The sequence below is a fragment of the Galleria mellonella genome, unplaced genomic scaffold, assembly GCF_026898425.1.
Source record: "Galleria mellonella isolate WM207_F2 unplaced genomic scaffold, CSIRO_AGI_GalMel_v1 utg718, whole genome shotgun sequence".
Taxonomy (NCBI): Eukaryota; Metazoa; Arthropoda; class Insecta; order Lepidoptera; family Pyralidae; genus Galleria; species Galleria mellonella.
In genome coordinates, this window is record NW_026442143.1 from 663,199 (window position 1) to 681,916 (window position 18,718).

Below are 18,718 nucleotides of genomic sequence, written 5' to 3' on the forward strand. Positions count from 1 at the left end.
TTACTTACCAGAGGAAGACTTTGTACAAAAGTCGTTTGCTTGGGTACCTCTGCTACATTTGTGTTTCAACCGTGAAGCAGTTGTGTTTACATGGCTGTGTTTCGGTTTGAAAGGTGGGATATGGCGTGAATTTACAGGGTACAGAGGAATAACACCTGAGTCCTCAAGAATGGCAACGCATGGGGGGTATCATGGGCGAAACAGTATACTCTGTTATGTCCATGGTACTGCTCATGTCTATAGGCGACGGTTACCACTTTCCATCAGGTGGGCCGTCAGCTTGTTTGCCATTCTAAGTTGTATAAAAAAAAAAGTTAAAGAATAGAATAGAATTAATCCTAATAAATCTAAAATTTAAGTTTTAATGTGTATTTACATATGTAATGGGAAATTAATGAAGTTACTGTTTGGTATTAATTAGTTTATTATTACTTATTTAAATTGTTTTAAATAAATATCTAATATTAAACTAACAATGTTACTCAATCAGACTTTAACGGCTGAACAAATTATAGTGAAATTGGGCGCACATATCATGCCCTAGATTAACATAATTATGTATTTTTAATTCGCGAATTACGCGCTGACAAATTATACCTTTTTGATATGTAAAAAAATACTTACATGTACATATACGTGATCATTTTTTTAATTGCACTGATAATTTAATGTAAGTAAATCAATATGTATGTTTCTGAACGTTTGAGGTATAATAATTTAAATTGATTTCAAACTTAGGAGTATAATATTATATGTATATGTTTTAATATGCCCCTCTGTATTATCCACATAACACAAACATTTAAAACAAATGGGCTAGTAAAATAGGGAACTTCCCGGAAACAAGGCCCTAATCCACATGACCAATAAGTCAATTACCAAAAGAGATAAGGTATGTTTGACGTCGAGAGACAAACCGACAGACGCTCAAGCGCCTGTCTCCAAATAGCGTGGTGTTTGCTCCACAAACTATTGATAAGATACCTTTAGGTGACGCCGACACAATGGGCGTCCGCGTCAATATTTGTCGTGTGAATACTCTGTGTGCCGAGCGCGTGCTCAGATAGAGCAGACTGTTACACCGTTGCGTAGCTAATACGTTTCCGAATTCGAATGAGCATGTTTCTAGTTTTGTCATCTGACTTACTTTAAAAAAAGTATGCCTTAGCTAAGTAAGTAATAATAATTCCAAAATATAAATAGTATCACAAGTTGTAAATTGCTCAATAATCAATATCAAAGTATATAATTTTTTTTAAGTTTCTCATATAGTATGGGCATTTTAAGTCACATTATCTGTGCCCATCTTCATTTCATTATGATTATCTTATGTAAATATTATTAGGTTCAAAATTTAAATATATATTTAATGAAATATTCACACGCAGTTTGTTTTTAATTTTTGAAGTTTCATGTTATCTAAAACCTCAATGACATCAAAGGCTATAGTTATCGAAGGAATTATAAAAAGCTCTCTTGTAAATTTATAGAAAAAAGTAATAAATACTTGTTAACAAATATCCTTTATAAAAACTACTAAATATATTAAATTACATTCATAATTTAACCGCTTTCATATATATTAGTTATAATGGTTGGTTAATAACTTCTGTGAGCCTGAAAATGGTTATTTAATATCAGAGTGAGCGATTTATTATTTCACTTATTCCTAATAAATTTTATATTATTGCTAAAAATAAAATTATGTAAAATTCTTTCTTCGGTGTAATAGACGGCCACTTACTAAAATTATGTCTATTATAAAAAGGTAGATCCATAAAATTAGACAGTCGAGATTATGACGAACATACTCGTACACGACAATAGAATTTAATATGGTATGAATTTTCACTATTAAGTAATCGTTGCGAGCTATTAATGCAGATAAAATTACGGTACTTTGTAATTTAGGTACATTTACACTATGTTTTTATGAAACACGGCATATCGAATCCAAAGTTTAATATATGTCATAAAAAATATATAGGCATGACTTTCGTTCTATATATTTTTTGAACTCTACTCTTAGTCTATGTCTACTTAGTAATATTTACTCTGTTCTTTTTCTGTATTCTTTTAATTCTTCTTTTGGTCTATGCCTGCTTAGTTCTGTATTCTCTGCTTTTGTTCTGTGTGCTTTTATTTTGATTCTACTACTGGTCTAAACCCAGTTGGGTCTTTTATGTAGTTTGATATTTTATAGTTCTTGTTTTGTGCTGTTTATTTTTTAATTCAACTCTACCTTTACCACTAAGGGTAAGTAGGTAAAGTATTTAATCTACCTTTTCTTGGTTTTAGGTTATAGCTCTCGTTGTGGGTTCTTTTTGATTTTGTTTTAATTTCAGATACTTTTATTTTGTATCTAATTAATTCTTTGTATACCAATTGTAGTTCAGCAAGGTCTCTTGAAATAAATTCCAATAGATCAATATTGGAATTAAATTCAAAAGTAATATTTCAGACTCTCGATTTTAAATACTAGCGACATAATAGTTCCATACTCTTCTGATAGATACAAGAGGATTCCAATTTTGACTTAATTTTTTATTATTTATACGTACAATACAAAATTGTTATTGATCTTAGATTGAATTGATATCGATATAAGATTCAAGAGTAAGTCTGCTGTTCCTTTATTTTCAGTCTACTTTTAATTTATAAGTAACCTATCTTTATGTTTTGTCTTCATCTGTGCTATTTCTTCTTTTATATTAAATTTATCTTTAGCAGATAGGAGTATCTCTTTATCCATTCCATAGAAGCAGTTTAGTTTTTACGAAATAACATATTGTAGTTCTTATTTTAAATTATTTAAATATATTTTAAATTATTTATACATATTTGAAGTTTAGTTTTATATTTTATTGTTTAGGAGATTTCGTGATGCCAGTGGGTGGTGGTACCTTTCATTTAATGGTCAACTTGAAGCAGCAACCAGCAAATAACGTCTTTCTAACGAAATTATTACAATGTATAAAGAACACGTTTTGTTATTAAAGTATTTCACAAGATATCTAAATACCGCGCTGGATAATTGCACATTGGGTTGGTGCCTGTCACTTAGCTAAGTGCATTGATGTGTTGGCCTCAGGCATTACCCGCTTATACTCGGGGTTTTTAGATATCTATTTATTTTACCGCTCAGTTAGAATTGAATACCGCATTATTTTCAAAGATTGTAAATATGTAGACATTTAAATAAGTAACTATGACTTGTTAGAATCCTCACATATTGTAGTGTCTACTTAACAGATATTTTGTAAGTGTATTACCTCTTAAAATTTATGTATAAATATATTATATCTAAAATGTGGAGATTGTGGAATCTATGTAGTACCTACTGAAGGTCGAGAGACCCTATTCAAAATATAGTGCCTAGTGGGCGAGCGAGTTGCTTTAAAAGAATATATTTACCAGATATACCTCTCTTCTTATATTCCTATACATAGGGAGGTTTAGTAATGGAGTGTAATGGCTCCATTGCTAATAATATACTCTATCAGGTCGACCTCCACGTTGTTCTCTCTAGAAATCATTATGGTTAATTCTTAATGAATTTATTATGATAGACTTAGCTTCACATTCACCTATCATTCCTAACTGGTACTCTTCCAGTATAAACCAATAGTGCAGATGGGGTTACTATTTCATTTTCATCCTATTAGATATACCTAATAGTGCGAAAATGATAAAATAGGTATGACCTGAGAGTTCAGGTCATATCTGTTGCGGTAATGATAATATTTTTATTAAAATTCTTTGTTAAATAAATGTCTATAACTGCTTACTCAATAATAAATTAAAGTCGTAAGCATGTATATTTATTATAAATAAATAGGTAATGATACCTATAAACTACTAACAGATGTACCTCATAGGAATAAATAGTTAATTAATTATTCACTAAAATCAATAAACATGACAAATACTTGTAGGTATATATAAGATATGTAATTGAATTGATATTCTGTAAGTAGCAATCGGAGTGGGTACAAACATTGCTCGCTACAAACTATAATTTACCTAAAACAACTTGTCCGACAGTTTATTACTCGGTCAGCTGTTTCATATAAACAGCCCATTTGTATTATTGGACGTAGAACAAAATTGAAACAGAATATTTGTGGCGTGAATTCTTGATGGAACTTCAAGATATTGATTATGTTATTTTACTATTATAATAAATTAGCCGTGTGGTCCCGACATAGAATGGGTCACCTATTCCTTTCCCGTGGATATCGTGATAGGAGATTAAGGGAACTTAATAGTCGAGGGACGGGCAGCGCGTACCCCTTAAAATATCACGAAAGTCACCAAACCTTAAAGTGAACCTTGAAGAAGTTAAACCGCCTGCCAAGCGTGGCAACTACTGGCAAACCTCCCAAAGGGGAGGCCTATGTTCAGCAATGGACAGTTAACGACAGTTAACCTTTACATACCATCCATAAAAAAGGCTGTTTTTCAAATAAGAAATGTTTTTTGAAGAAGAAATACTTAGTAGATACTTACCACCACAGATATTGATTGATCGCTCAATTTAGCAATGTATAAATTTTTTTTTTTAAAAGGTTCATAAGTTACTTTTATACTTCGACCTTCCGATTTACTTTAGATATACTTATTTATTTTTTGTCTATGTCTATATATGTATTCCTACCTGATTCAAATAATAAACAATGTTGGTACTTATATGTATACCTACTTATTGTATTTACTTATCTACCTATAAAAGTAAGAAAATAAATAGGTAAATGGCTGTATTCATCACACAGTAGGTATCTACTATTTAGTCTCAAACTAAGCAGAATTTTAACAAATGGATAGCTGATTATTATTAGAGCAGGTAACCCGTAATAATTGGCAGCAAGGGATTGTTACTAATAGGATGTAATAGCCTTATTGGTAGCAATATTCCTATACTTCTATGCATCCTGGAAAACATTATGATTAATTCTAGTCGACTTTGTAATGATGGGCCAACTGACCTGCTTAAAATCGTAATAATCGAAAGGTAATTTGTCAAATTACTATGCCTATGTATCACTGAGATTCTCAAAAATATTTAGAAAACATCATCCATTTTAATGTATACCTAAGTAACTAGATACTTTAAATACTCAGATAATGATTTTAACTTCATTATTCCGTTTATCACGAGAAAAGAAAAGATTACATTATCCGAATTGACAATAGTGAGCATTTAATTGAACTATTACGTCTAGTACACATAAAAAAAGTATTGAAAACTACGATCGATTGAATACATTGTTCGGGATGGACAGATGCGCGCGCGCAAGTGATTTAACCAATCAGTGTACACTATGGGTGGGCTATGGGCGGAGGCTTATAGGCTCCACCCACCGCCCCGTACCAAGAAATTTGAGTATATTGGATTACAGATTACAGTTCGGTTGTTCAACTGGCATTTCTAACTTCTTTTTTTTTCTGGCATTTTATTGTAATGGTAAAACGATAGCCTAGGTTTCAATTGTAGTATCGTGTTACGAGGTGTTAATGTAAAATGATGGGCTAATTCACAGAAAAGGCGACGTGAATCCTAACCGCAATAAAACTACAATCAAATATGGGTTATATTGTTTCAATTTGTTTAAAAATCTTTATGTTTAAAAACATTTTCGACCATTGTGTAAACAACGTGTCAGTTTACTAGTTACAGTTTAGTAATTCATAAAAAATGGTTTGAATTATTTTAGGCCTATTAAAATATATCAAAGTTAATTACATAATAAATTAATTAGTAATAGGTATTCAATTAACAGTGTCACTGTCAAAGATTGAACTCTGTGGGAGAATTATTGAGGTGCTCATTTGAGTTGTCAATTCAAATTTTGTTCCCAATAGATTCACATAAATTATGGATCATAAAATTTATCTGGGAGTGAGGGACACCGAAATAGTGTTATCGAGAAGAAGAAGTTATATTAACATGGCCGTATTAAAACAAGTGAGCGTGCATCGTGTGCGGCCACTATCTAGCCAGCTATCACGACAACGCCGTTACTGTCAGCCGCAACACGATAACTGCGCGTGGGCAATGCGCAAAGATGATGCAGTACGCAGACGGAACAGCCAGTCGATAATTGAAACATTATGCACACCTATTAATATTAGTGTTGATATATTTTTTGAATTTAATAAATGGAATAATATTTAAATATTTTTCTATAACTGGATAGGTAGAACATAACATAATATGAAAATAATTTCTTGAAGGTAAATATTTGATTATAAAATTCCACAGCAAGTAGGGTTCAAATTCATACCTTTCAGAACATGTCAGGGCCACTGCACTTGCCAGTTGAACTATCATTTCACTGAAGATCTACTGGGTAGGTTGGTATTATGTTAATATTATATTTTTGTTCTTCAATTTAGGGTTAGATAGGAACTGAGATACCTCGATACTGTTTCAGACATGTAGTGCTTGAAGAATCTTTCTGAGCAAATTAACACAATTGTTTACATCGTGAAAATAAGTATTGAATAAATACAATTAAAACTAATTGTCATATAATTTTGTGACAAAAGTTAACAACCCATGCTTAAGATTGAAGTACTAGTGTGTATATATTGAAGTTGTAAAAAAATATAGTTTTCTAAAGGTATATTCAGGTCTAAATATAATAAAAAAATTACAATTGTTATAGGCATTAAACTACTTATCAAATTATCGCCTATCTGCAACAATACTTGATCTATGTGCATATTCAGCACTTAGCATTGAAGCTCGTACTCGAATGGCGTTCGCAATCACAATTGTCACCGTTAATTCGCATACTCGCGATAACGTTATGTGTAAATTGCATAGCGAGTTGTGGCTGCAGGTTAAAACAAATAAATGGTTATTTGTCGACGACGCGGTTATGAGATGCGTGTAAAAATATTTTTATTCCGTATTATATAATGTAGGTAAAGTGTCTACATTTAGGTAGGTTAAAGTAAGACAATTAGGCAAATATCAATAGTATATGTAAATGAATACGTACTTATGTATTACTATTAATATTTCAAATTAATAGTAAGGTTACTTTTTTTTTTATTTTATCAGCCGTTAACTGTCTACTATTGAACATAGGCCTTCAATATAAGGGGAGTTTTGCCAATAGTTGCCACGCTTGGTAGGCGGGCTCCGGTGACTTTTTTAGAGTAACGCTGCTGCCCATCCCTCAACCATTTCCCTTAGTCGCTTCTTACGACACCCACGGGACAAGAAGGGGTGGCCCATTCTATGCCGGGACCACACGGCGTAGTTATGCAACTATGTATATAGGTGAGTATTGTATCTATACATTTTTATTGCTACATCTATATGACTATTTGTTATAAAAAATATATTTCCCAATGGATTAGTCAGAGATGTTTATTGATTGTTGCATCTCGTTATGTATTTTATTAAAATCCAACGTAGCTAGGGGCGAGACAACCTATACTGTTTCAGTAGAATATACCTTATGATAATGTAAACAAATCAATAACTGACACGACCATAAGACAGTGTCGATGTCCAATAGTCAAATCAAAAATCGAATTTTTCGATTTGGTACTCATATCTTCATAGGGTTATTGTATTCTTCTTATAAATACCTATGTCCTTCTAAGTTCTATGTTATATACTATATAAGCTGTTAATTGTCCACTGCTGAGCATAGGCTTCCCTCTATTGGGGGGTTTTGCGAGTAGTTGCCATACTTGGCAAACGGAAAGGCGACCACAGTTAGGTCTTGGAGATGTTTTAAAAGGGACGCTGCTGTCTTATCCTTCGATTATTAGTATTCTTAGTCGCGTCTTACGATACCTACGGGAGAGGAATGGGTGGCCTATTCTATGCAGGGCCCACACGGCGAACTTTGTTATATAATTAATTACAATTTTAATTGTTGTAAAGTATGCAATCGGTACTTCCCTTATCTTTAGGTACATCATTTATTTAATATGTACATACCTGTTAAAGAAATGTATTTTTATATAAAACTTTTAGTTTGAAACCAGATAGTAGATGGCGTTGTTAATAATATACAAGTCGTTATTAAGATTTTCTGGTATTTTGACGGTTTGCCCTAAGATTCCATTTATTAAACCTAACATAATTTTCCATCATCCTTATTGAAGTGGTTATTTTTTTCGACGCCATCGGTAGCAGATTTTTGACTCACGTTAGTTGCTCACTACCTACCTAAAATGTAACTTCTGTAATAAATTATAATTGTTTATAAAATGAATAGCATTTTGGCTAGTTAAATTATCTTATTTTTAAAGTAGGTATATTATAGATATGTGATAGCTATAACAATTCCAAATAAAAATAAATAATTTCAACCAAATTTGTAACAGTAATTCTTTTTATTTTTATTAAATTTTATTAAGGAGATTAGGTGCACTATCATTACTCGAATTAATTTGGTTTGTTATGTACAAATATTTTTCAATAATGTGGATTCAATTTGAAATTTAATTACACTAATTTTGTATTGTCGGTTAAATTCGAACATACAATTTTTGAGGTTCATAAGGCAAAAGTTTACTGAATAATGAACAAAGAAAAGAATTTATAATATATTTATGAAAAAAAAAATAATTAATCTAGGTAATGCTATCATTTAATGCATAATAAAATAATATACCTATGCAATGCAATAAGTACTCATAAGTAACATATCTAGACAAAATTAAAAAAAAACTAAAGTATAATTATGAATATGAAATACCTCATTTATGTTTTAATAACATAAATTCATGAATAGAATAGAAACTGTCACTGATTATAAAGAAAATCGAAAGGCGTCGTACCACTGCCCTATTGTGTACTTTGACAACTTAATAACACCTATCTAGGGTCGCGCCGTAGACCGAGTTTAATGGTTGCGAATTATTCACAAATTATATAGCAATACGGATCGGAAATCCCGCTGTGTCAAACAATAATGTATTTTCCCTTTTTTTTTTCTTCGCAAAGACACTGTCATCGACACCGAAATTACAGGCAAGAGGCATTGTCACAAAGGATTAAAGTTTGCGTCTCTCGGAGGTGTTTGAAAAATATTTGCTTTTTCGAGTGTGCGTTGTATTTTTGCCTTTTGTGCAGACCACACACGCTACGTGTGCCTTTTTCTCATTTTTTCCCCAGTGTTGTGAAATTGTATAAGGTGTTTTGACAATGGTTGTGTACGTGCGTTTGCGCTGTTTCGAATGTTAACCACGGTTTCGCGGCTGTTTGTCTTCGTATTGCGGTTATGTGCCTTTTTTGTATACTTAATTTAGTAATGTGTATTGTATAGGTAAATAACTATATAAGTACCTACTTATATTGAGTGTAATCGGATTTTGTCAATAGTTAGAATATAAAGAAGACTTAAATATAATAATAACACTATAGATGGCGCTGTGTGATACGTGCATGGCAATTATATTGAAAATTACGTCTATCGTTTATATACCACATTTTGACTATGTCTAATGTCTATTAAATAATATTTAACTGAAATATGGTTGAGTATTTTTGTTACTAAGCAGAATATCTAGGTTATTAAGAAAAAAAAAGATTTCTTTAAGGATATATTTTTTAATTTTAACTATTAATGGGAATTAATTTGATGTATAGAATTCACGGCACAAAATATCAGAGACGATTCGTTAACATTTTAACACTTCATCCATTCCAAAAAAAAACATAAAAAAAGTTTAGACATGTGGCCCTATTATATGCGCGTTTTGTTAAGAGGAGAATCGAGCTTTATGTCATTTTGATACACTCTTAAGAGCTTTTGTGCGGAGCTGAATCGACAATGGCGTCTTTTTATTCGTGTGAATAACTTTTATCCCGACTTTAGTCGATCTGTTTGAATTGAATCGATTTTTCAAGCTCGGTAGTCGCCCTTTGTTGCTAATAGATGCATTTCGTCTTGCTTTTTACACAGAACTTTAATAATTACCACTTTTATGTACATTGATCTGCTCCATCTGTTACCCATAGTGTCAGAGGTTAGATACGAGCATTCAAAAATATCTGTTAGAAAGTGAATGATTAAAGTATATTTACGGATTTTTATAAACATACGTAGGTATAATTTATTCATTAATTTTAACTAACATTATCTAATATTTTCAAACGACTTCAGAAAGGAAAGGCTGTCAATTCGGTTATATTTTTATGTTTGTTACCTCATAACTCTGTTATTTGTAAACCGATAAAAAGTGATTTTTGAAGTAAGTGAAAATTAGTTCCGCAGAATTTTTATCAAAATCAGTTTAGTTTCAAGTCAAAATAACTTGTTTTTTTTTTTTGTGGAACTCAATCTTAATTATGGGATAGTTGCATTTTAAAGTTAGTTGGGATAATTTCAGTAATTAAAATACAATTTATATAAAAAATGCACAGAGATGAATGAAAAAGAGGGAATCGCGTGGAGGTTGCTTCTTTAGTACTAACAATATGGATTTGTTAAAACAACAATTCGATCGGCCCCCTCCAGTCTTTAATTCATTTAATAGATATGTTTCTGGCGGGGTCAATAACTTTATAGGTAGGGCATATTTTTTTTTAATAGATGATAATGGAATGGTAACTCCACCTGCGCTATCGGTATACGCTGCAGGGGCACCAGTGAAGAATGATAGATAAGCATGAAAGCAGGTCAGTTAGCCCATCGTGACGAATGCGACAAGTATTAATCACAATGGTTGCCGGGGGAACTGCGTGGAGGTCGACCTGACAGGGCTTGTTAACAATGGGGGCATTAGTCCCTATTACTAACAACCCCTTTCCTCCCTAGGTAGGGCATAGTTTGTAATAGATAGATCCTGGGGGTTTGTAGTCAAGTCGACCTCGAAGTCTCTCCAGGAATCCAGCGTAGTTAACTTTTTGTGAATATGTACTGACCTGAATTTATCCACACCTATCAATCCCTTTTTCATGGGGGAAAAGGGATTGTTAGTGATGGAGATTGAGAATTCCATTGCTAGCAATATACCCAACCAGGTCGACCTCCTCGCGGTTCTCCCTGGAAACTATCATGGTTAATTCCTGATGAATTCATCATGATGGGCTAACTGGCCTGTTTACATTCTCATCGATCACTCTTCACTGGTGCTCCGCCAGCGTATCCCGTTAGCGCAGGCGGGGTTACCATACCATTTTGTACCTATCAGAAAAAACACATATCAATCCCACAATTCGTGGGTCCGCGAGCTTCATCTTAGACCAAATCATCGCTTTTCATCAGGTGAGATCGTGATCAATCGCGGAAAACAATAGCAAAAAAATATTACTTGCGTTAGTTTTCGAAGTACAACAATACGAGAACATTTATTCCTCTGTTATTATAGCTAATATACATATATATAATATGCAAATACAATATTCTATTGTATTTGTATTGTTACGTTTTCTTGTCAAAGAGAACTTTAAATAAAATTCTATCATTAAACCGTTTAGACAGTGTAGCAATAGTAGACTTGGTATACAATTTTTTTTTTATAACACAGGGGGCAAATGAGCATGCGGCTCACCTGATGGTAAGTGACTACCGCCGCCCAAATTTTCTAATAGGGAGACACTTTTGTCCAGTGGAATATTAATGGGTTGTTAAGGTAAGTGTACTAGATAGAGACATAATGTGTTTATTTATTATCTCCTTAAGAAATTGATATTTTGTACCTAATTTGTTATTATTAAAAAAATTAAGTATTTATAATAGAAAATAGTTGACTAAGAAAAATTCATTTATGTAAGTTTCCTTAGAGGGGTGGGCGTTCCCCATAAAACATCACCAAATCCTAACTGCGCCTATCAAGCATGGCAACTATTCACAAATCCCCCCCCCCCCACCTTATGAGGGAGGCTGAAATGATGAAGATAATTTTAGACCATAGATACTTGCTGAAATCGCAAAATATTTTCTACATCAATGATAAGCAGAAATAATAAGCAGAGGTTCTACAGTCCCCGTATTTTTAATGTGTTTGTAGGTATTTTATTATATGTTATTTTATGTGATTTTTTTATCAATTATGAAACAATAATCTATTGTTATTATTCTTGTTTTCCATTACTTTTTTCTTGAAAAATAAAGTTGTCTATTAGATTGTGTGTGTGCATTTTATTTTATAAGGTCAAAAAATAAATCAATACATTTAAGTTTGAATTTCATTTTAATTATTTTACAATTATTTCTACACAGGATATGGATTTAAGATTTGAAAAAATACTAAAACATTTCTTTATAACAAGTAAATCAGTCAGAGGAAGACATCTGAATGCATTAATTTTATTTACATCATATCTGTATATATCAAACAATATTTGTTTGTCTTAATATTATATGTTAAACATACAAAAATATGGACGGAATGCACAATTTGACTTAGGCTTAATTTATATTTACATACAAAAATATGAGATCAGGAAATATACAAGATATCAGAAAAACTTTAGCTTAAATAATACTAATAGAACCCAAAGATTTCATGAACCTTATTACAAAATTGGCATCTAAAATATATCAATGTAATGAACTATCACAACTGTACAGTACCAAGATAATGAAAGATATCTTTAAAAAAAATATGCAGCAATTTTAAACAAGTTAATAAGTTACAAAAAATCCGACTTTAATTTGTTTTTGACAGTTTATGGTCGCTATTTTTTATTTTGTGGCCTCGTCATGTAGTCTATATTAACCTCACTATTAATAAAAATGTACCTACAGCATAGTATTTATTAAAATGCGTCGAATCGTTTAGACTAAATGACGTGCCAAAAATCTAGACAACGAAAGGCAAAACACATAATGCACCCGAAAAATATTATATTCCTTCTTCAAAAGTTGATCTAAAAAGCTTTAAATATACAGATACTATTTTATCTGTGTTTTGTTTCCGACGGAATTTTTAAACTCCGGGTCTCAATTTATTATATAAATTGGAAGAGACATATCATTTATTAAAAACATGTGGGCGTATCATTATGAAGAAAATAGCTTTAACGCCATGACATTTTGCTGTCTAAATTTTTAGTAACAGTCGTTTTAAATATTTCAAAACAACGGTTGTAAAATTGTAGTAAAAAGTGTTGGGTGTCTTATGAATCATTGCTCTTTCACTTAAATCTATAAGGCATCATTTTTATAGGCGTTTAATCAGTCTTTTAAAAACATTCGCCACTAAATCACTTCCTTCATCACTATTCACTAATTCTCGTCTTCTGTGTCTAAATTGTCAATAGGAAAGTTTGGGTTAAGTAACGGACTCTTACCACTGCTCCTGCTCGGCGAAGTGTTTACTGAAGACATACCAACGAGATTGTGAGTCAAACTGTGACGTCTCAAGTCACAATTCCTTCTAAATACTTTTCCACAAGAGGAACAATTGTATGGTTTTATATCCGTATGTGTCAGAAGGTGGGTTTTAAGATTTGATCTTTGATTAAAACTTCTACTGCAGACTGGGCACTTGTGTGGTGATTCCTCCATGTGTAAAATTTTATGAACGGCTAATGTTCTAGACTGACAAAAGCCTTTACCGCATTCCAGGCATTTGAATGGCTTCTCCTTGGAGTGTATGTATCTGTAAAAGAACGTGATATTAAAATCAGAGACTACTTATGAATTATTTTAGTTTTATTAATAGTACAATAAATGTAATTCGTCGGACATATTTGAAAACAACGTTATATGAATAAGCCTAATACTAACTCAACGGTCATATGGCTAAATTTATTTATAGACAGGTGTTTATTATAGGAGAGTAAATTTATTTATATACTTAATTAATTAACATTCCTCAATCGAGTTGTATAAGTAATAATTTGTGATAAAGCAATGGTGCACGTGCGTTACAAAGGTACTAATATAACCTAAACACAAGTAATCTAAGCCGAACTTAAAACTTTATCTATGACCATTTTAATGAAGAAAAAGAATTGTACAACACGTAATATATTATTACAATAAAGATATCTTAGATGAGTATCAACATAATTAACGTAGCAATTAACATAACAGAATTTTGTACAGATGTCAATATATCAATTGGTCCTGGATTTTCCTGAGAGGTGCAATAAATACTATCTCCAGGCGCCGATCATATTGAACCAAGTGTAGTACATTGTGAACACCTTGTGTGGAAGCAAACAAGAGCCCGCGGGATATTGGTAATAAATTGACTACATTTCTTGTTTTTATTACCGACATCATACATGTGCAGGCAAATGTGCTTACATGAAAATGTTTTATAAATGCCTTTTGTTATGACAAAACACCTAGATGAGATAGAATATTGAATTCGTAACAATACTTTATATTTAAAATATTTCATAGTTTAAATTATAATCGTTTAAAACTTGAAGTTTTGGTTATCTGAACCAATGTGTCAGTAATCGTAGGACATGTTTAAGTTGTTACGGATACAGTTTCACTCGTAGTTTGGAAACTGGTTTTGTCACTTATTGTATCATTTATTTTGTAGACTATTTATACTTGCTTTTATTTTAAATATATCGATGATAGAAGATATTTCGAATGTATTTTAATGTATGGAGATATATAGTAGGCACATTAATTTGTTTATTGGTATTATTGATAAAAATCTTTAACTTATTCACACAGAAATCTATATAAATAAAATATACTTAGCATATTTTAAAGTCTTCGAAATATTAGAAGTTAAAAATAAAAAATAAAAAGAAATGTTATAAAGAATTTTAAATATATCATAAACAACATCCAAGAAACGACTTCCAAATTAAATTTAGACGTAACAACGTACAATTAACACGGCACAACGTGTAATCAATAATAACGCATAACCAGAAACCCAGCAATCGAATATTCCACTTTGAGAAATTATTTCTGTAAGTATCGTATAAACAAACACACTTTGAGAGAAAATTACGACGTGTTCAAAGAAACGTAATACCTGTAATAATCGGCGATATAAGTTAGATCAGTGACGATAAAGAGCTACAAGATGATGAATGAAAGAATAATTTCAATATTAAAACACGAGATGATGACGGTGATTAGGATAAGGCTACACGTGTGTGCATCGGAGCGTATCGTGACACCGTCGCGAGCGTTAGGCCTAACTATAAGAATAATGAATATCTAGTTGACTAATTAAACTCGCTATTTCTTGTTAATAAATTTAAAATAAAAAATGAATAAATCATGTATTCTAAATTAATAGTATCAATGTCTATAATTTGCTAATTATACGTGTTTTGTTATTTATTTGGAACGAAAAAAAAATTCCAAAAGCTCGAGCACTAATACTTGTACACATGAAAAGGTTTATGTCTTTTTTGTTGTCCATATTAATCCTCACGTCAGGATTACCACGTGCTTTGTTAAACCCGTCGAAGCGGCCGCTTCAGTCCATTATAATGTATCGTGTCAACGGACATCGATTGAACATCGACAGGCCGGGTTCGGGTTGCCCTCCAGCGCCTACACGAAATTTATTTTATTGCCGAAGAGATACGGTGATTTGGGAGGAAATCGCTAAGAGACAGGTGTTAAAAATTCAACACCTTTTTGGTTGTACAGCTCGGAGCAAAGAAATGTATTAGTAAAGAGTATTAATATATATCAGATTTACTGTAGATAGTAAATCTTGTAACAAGCTAATTACATTATCCTGTAAACTCATATACATGTTTTAAAGCATTGTTTGCGTTTATAAATATATTTTACGATAAAAAGATACAAGAAAGATACGTAGAGATATTTTACATGGAATTTCTTGGAGTCGAAAGAACAAAATGAAAAGTCAAAAAATTAAAACATCGCCTGCTCTCGGATTAGCGGCGGTTTTGTGGAATAATTTACGAGCGTGACGAACGACTTGTCGATACCATCTGCCAGCTCCATACTTAAACCTTTTTGTTTTAAAATGTATTTTTTCCTTCACCGCCATTATTCAAAAAATGTTCATAACGTTTCGCGTTGAAACCCGATGACCGAAATCTTTTATTGATATCGAAAAATGAGAATTGGGGTTCTCTCAGATGTATCATGTCATGGTTTTATCTTATAAATAAGTATCAGGCCATTTGATCCGGCCAATCGTTGTAGGGAAACAATATTAATTACTACACATCAGTGATTTACCAACTCGAAGTGTGAAGATAACATTAAGTAGATTAAACCCACAAATGTTATTGTCTTTTTGTATTCATTATAAAAGATATTTTTGGGCGATTAAATTTTTTTGTACTATCACAATTTAATAATGTATATATTTCTTAATACGAGTACGTATGGTTGTTTAGATAATTGGCACTTAGTTACGTTTAAACGGATTTAAATGACATTTGGTATAAAGATTGACCATATTTTAGATTAACATATAGGATACCTCTCATCCTAATTTAGGCGAGCAATCCCACGTATTGTAACCACTATTAAATAATGCAGATAGTATCGTAATAAATTGTATTATATTTTATATGAGTATATATTAGAAGTATTGTTACTTTTCGAAATCTATCATATATAATTTAAACAAAGTGAAGACAGTACCAATGGTATGAGTTATAAATAGCGAGTTATCTTCAGTTATAATGAGTATTAATATATTTTAACACCTGAGACATATTACAAACCAGTTGTTTACCGCCCATTAAATAAATCATAAAATTTAAATTACTATATTCATGCATTATGTATTTCGTTGTGCGATGCTTTTTTTGTCTCTGTGAACATCTGCTTTGATGTTTATGAATACTGAATGTAAGTATTCAATTAGAAATATATAAGATGTAGATAAAATGAATATTTTAATAATGATGTTATCATACAAATAAATAACATACAATAATAATGATCATTATCACCTTCACAGTCTGTATAGGTAAAATATTCATATATCTTTGATTCATAAATTCACATTTCAAAGTTTTTATTTACCTGTGATCTCTCAGATGATCTTGCCGTCGGAAAGCTTTGCCACAGATGTCACAAGAATATGGTCTTTCATCTGTATGGGTTCTTTCGTGTATGAGTAAATTGTAAGATTTTGTAAACTGTCGATTGCAAAATTTGCATATAAACTGCTTCTTTGTCCTTGGCCCACTTCCAGTACTTTTTTGTTTATTTGATATGCTGCTTCCTGCGGATGATGTAGAACTATTTGTTGACTTTGATGAATTTGAAGCCTGGGGCGATAAAGGCGCCTGTGACGGGCTTCCGTTCATTTGTTGTTGATACATTGCATTCATTAGCAAACTTGGGTATCCGTTATCTAAGTTTTGCGAGTTGTAACTATAGCCTTTTGACGTCGATTCTAAGTGCTGTTCTAATGTAAATTCATCTTCATTATCTAATAACGCTAGATCTTCCTCTACTTCTTCTGATAAATCTACATCTTCAGCTGCAATAGCATCAGATAAAGGATAATCTTCAGGAGTTTTTGGAGAAAAATCTCTAGAAGTATTTTCTGATACATCTACTTCGCTAATCTTAGCACTTGCTGTAGCTATCCTTAATATATCTTGTTTTGAAGTAGAATTATTTTCGGATGTGTTTGGTTGATTTGAACTATTTACAGATGATACTGAAGTTAAGCGTTGTAAGGTTAAATAAGATTCTAATGCTTGTAAATTTAGTGCTGCCGCCGCGGCAGAATTTGATGGCAAAAGCGCTGCTTGTTGTAAAGAATTCATCATCGCATTTTGAAGTGATATGACTACGCCCTGTAACGATCTCTGTAACATATTTTCCTGTAACAACGCAGCGGATGCTATTGACAAATTTAAATTTGTAGATGAAGAGGAACTAGGGCTCTTACTTGCGTTCGGTTTAATATCCAAATGTGGAGATGGTGGATCAGCTGTTAGTAAGGTGTTCATATCCGTCGTCTTGCTGTCTTGAATTTGCAGATTATTCTTCAGCTTAATAATGGCGCTCTCCAGTGAGTTTAATGTGTTTTTGTTAGAGCGTGAAGAATTTTGTTCTTGCATTGTGAACCGCTTCAACAGATGATGAATATCAATGACGAGTGATAACTTGAAGCACGTGTTGTCGAGGGGAGCGGCGGGGGTAACGCGTGCGCGTGCGCCTTTCGAGAGGCACGCGTTAAAGCAGCGTGCGAGGCGGCTGTGCGGCGCGGCGCGACTGAGCCGGCGGCGAACCGGCGACCGCCCCGCCCCCTCGTCCCTCAGCCTTCCCGCCTCACAAAAGCTCTCTATTTTAGGCAACTCTTTGTACGCTGTAATGGTCACCTCACGCTGCCCTAACGACAGACACGTCCATGAGAACAACGTTGCGCCAGATCTGTTGTACCCCTTTTGAAGTGTAATGAGATTCTGAATGGAATGGACTCGATGGGAAAACAATATGTCGAACGATCACTGGAGTTGTTTTGTCAGTAGGTCACGCTTCCATGGATGTATGATTTGTATATTTATACTATTAGGACTTTATCATAATGCAATACGTTTATATTATTGCTTGTATACCTACCTTCATTAAATTAATTCATATATGTACCTAAAAAGAGAAGAAGTTGCATTTGATAAAAATGACTATTTTATTATTATTATATCAGCCGTTAACTGTCCACTGCTGAACATAGGCCTCCAAGATAAAAGGGGTTCTGTCAATAGTTATCACGCTTGACAGGCGAGTTGGAAACCGCAGTTAAGCTTTGGTGATGTTTTAAGAGGGACGTTGCTGCCCATCCCTCATCCATTAAGTTGCCTTAA

At 32.5% G+C, this 18,718-nt stretch overlaps 1 protein-coding gene across 1 annotated transcript; it reads right to left on the reverse strand.

The window, feature by feature from the left end:
* Positions 1–12,739: 12,739 nt before the first annotated feature.
* Positions 12,740–18,133, reverse strand: LOC113515930 (protein sister of odd and bowel-like). The gene is made up of 2 exons (XM_026900223.3): positions 16,923–18,133; positions 12,740–13,581 (listed from the first exon to the last, which is right to left on the reverse strand). Exons 1-2 carry the CDS (start codon positions 17,972–17,974, stop codon positions 13,206–13,208), a joined length of 1,428 nt encoding a protein of 475 aa, XP_026756024.2. The 5' UTR covers positions 17,975–18,133; the 3' UTR covers positions 12,740–13,205.
* Positions 18,134–18,718: the final 585 nt, after the last annotated feature.

Coding starts and splice junctions, on each gene's coding strand:
- LOC113515930 (XM_026900223.3), bottom strand. CDS start 17,974: ATGCAAGAACAAAATTCTTCACGCTCTAACAAAAACACATTAAACTCA. Junction 13,582..16,922: donor GATCATCTGAGAGATCACAG/GTAAATAAAAAC, acceptor GTTCTTTTACAG/ATACATACACTCCAAGGAGA.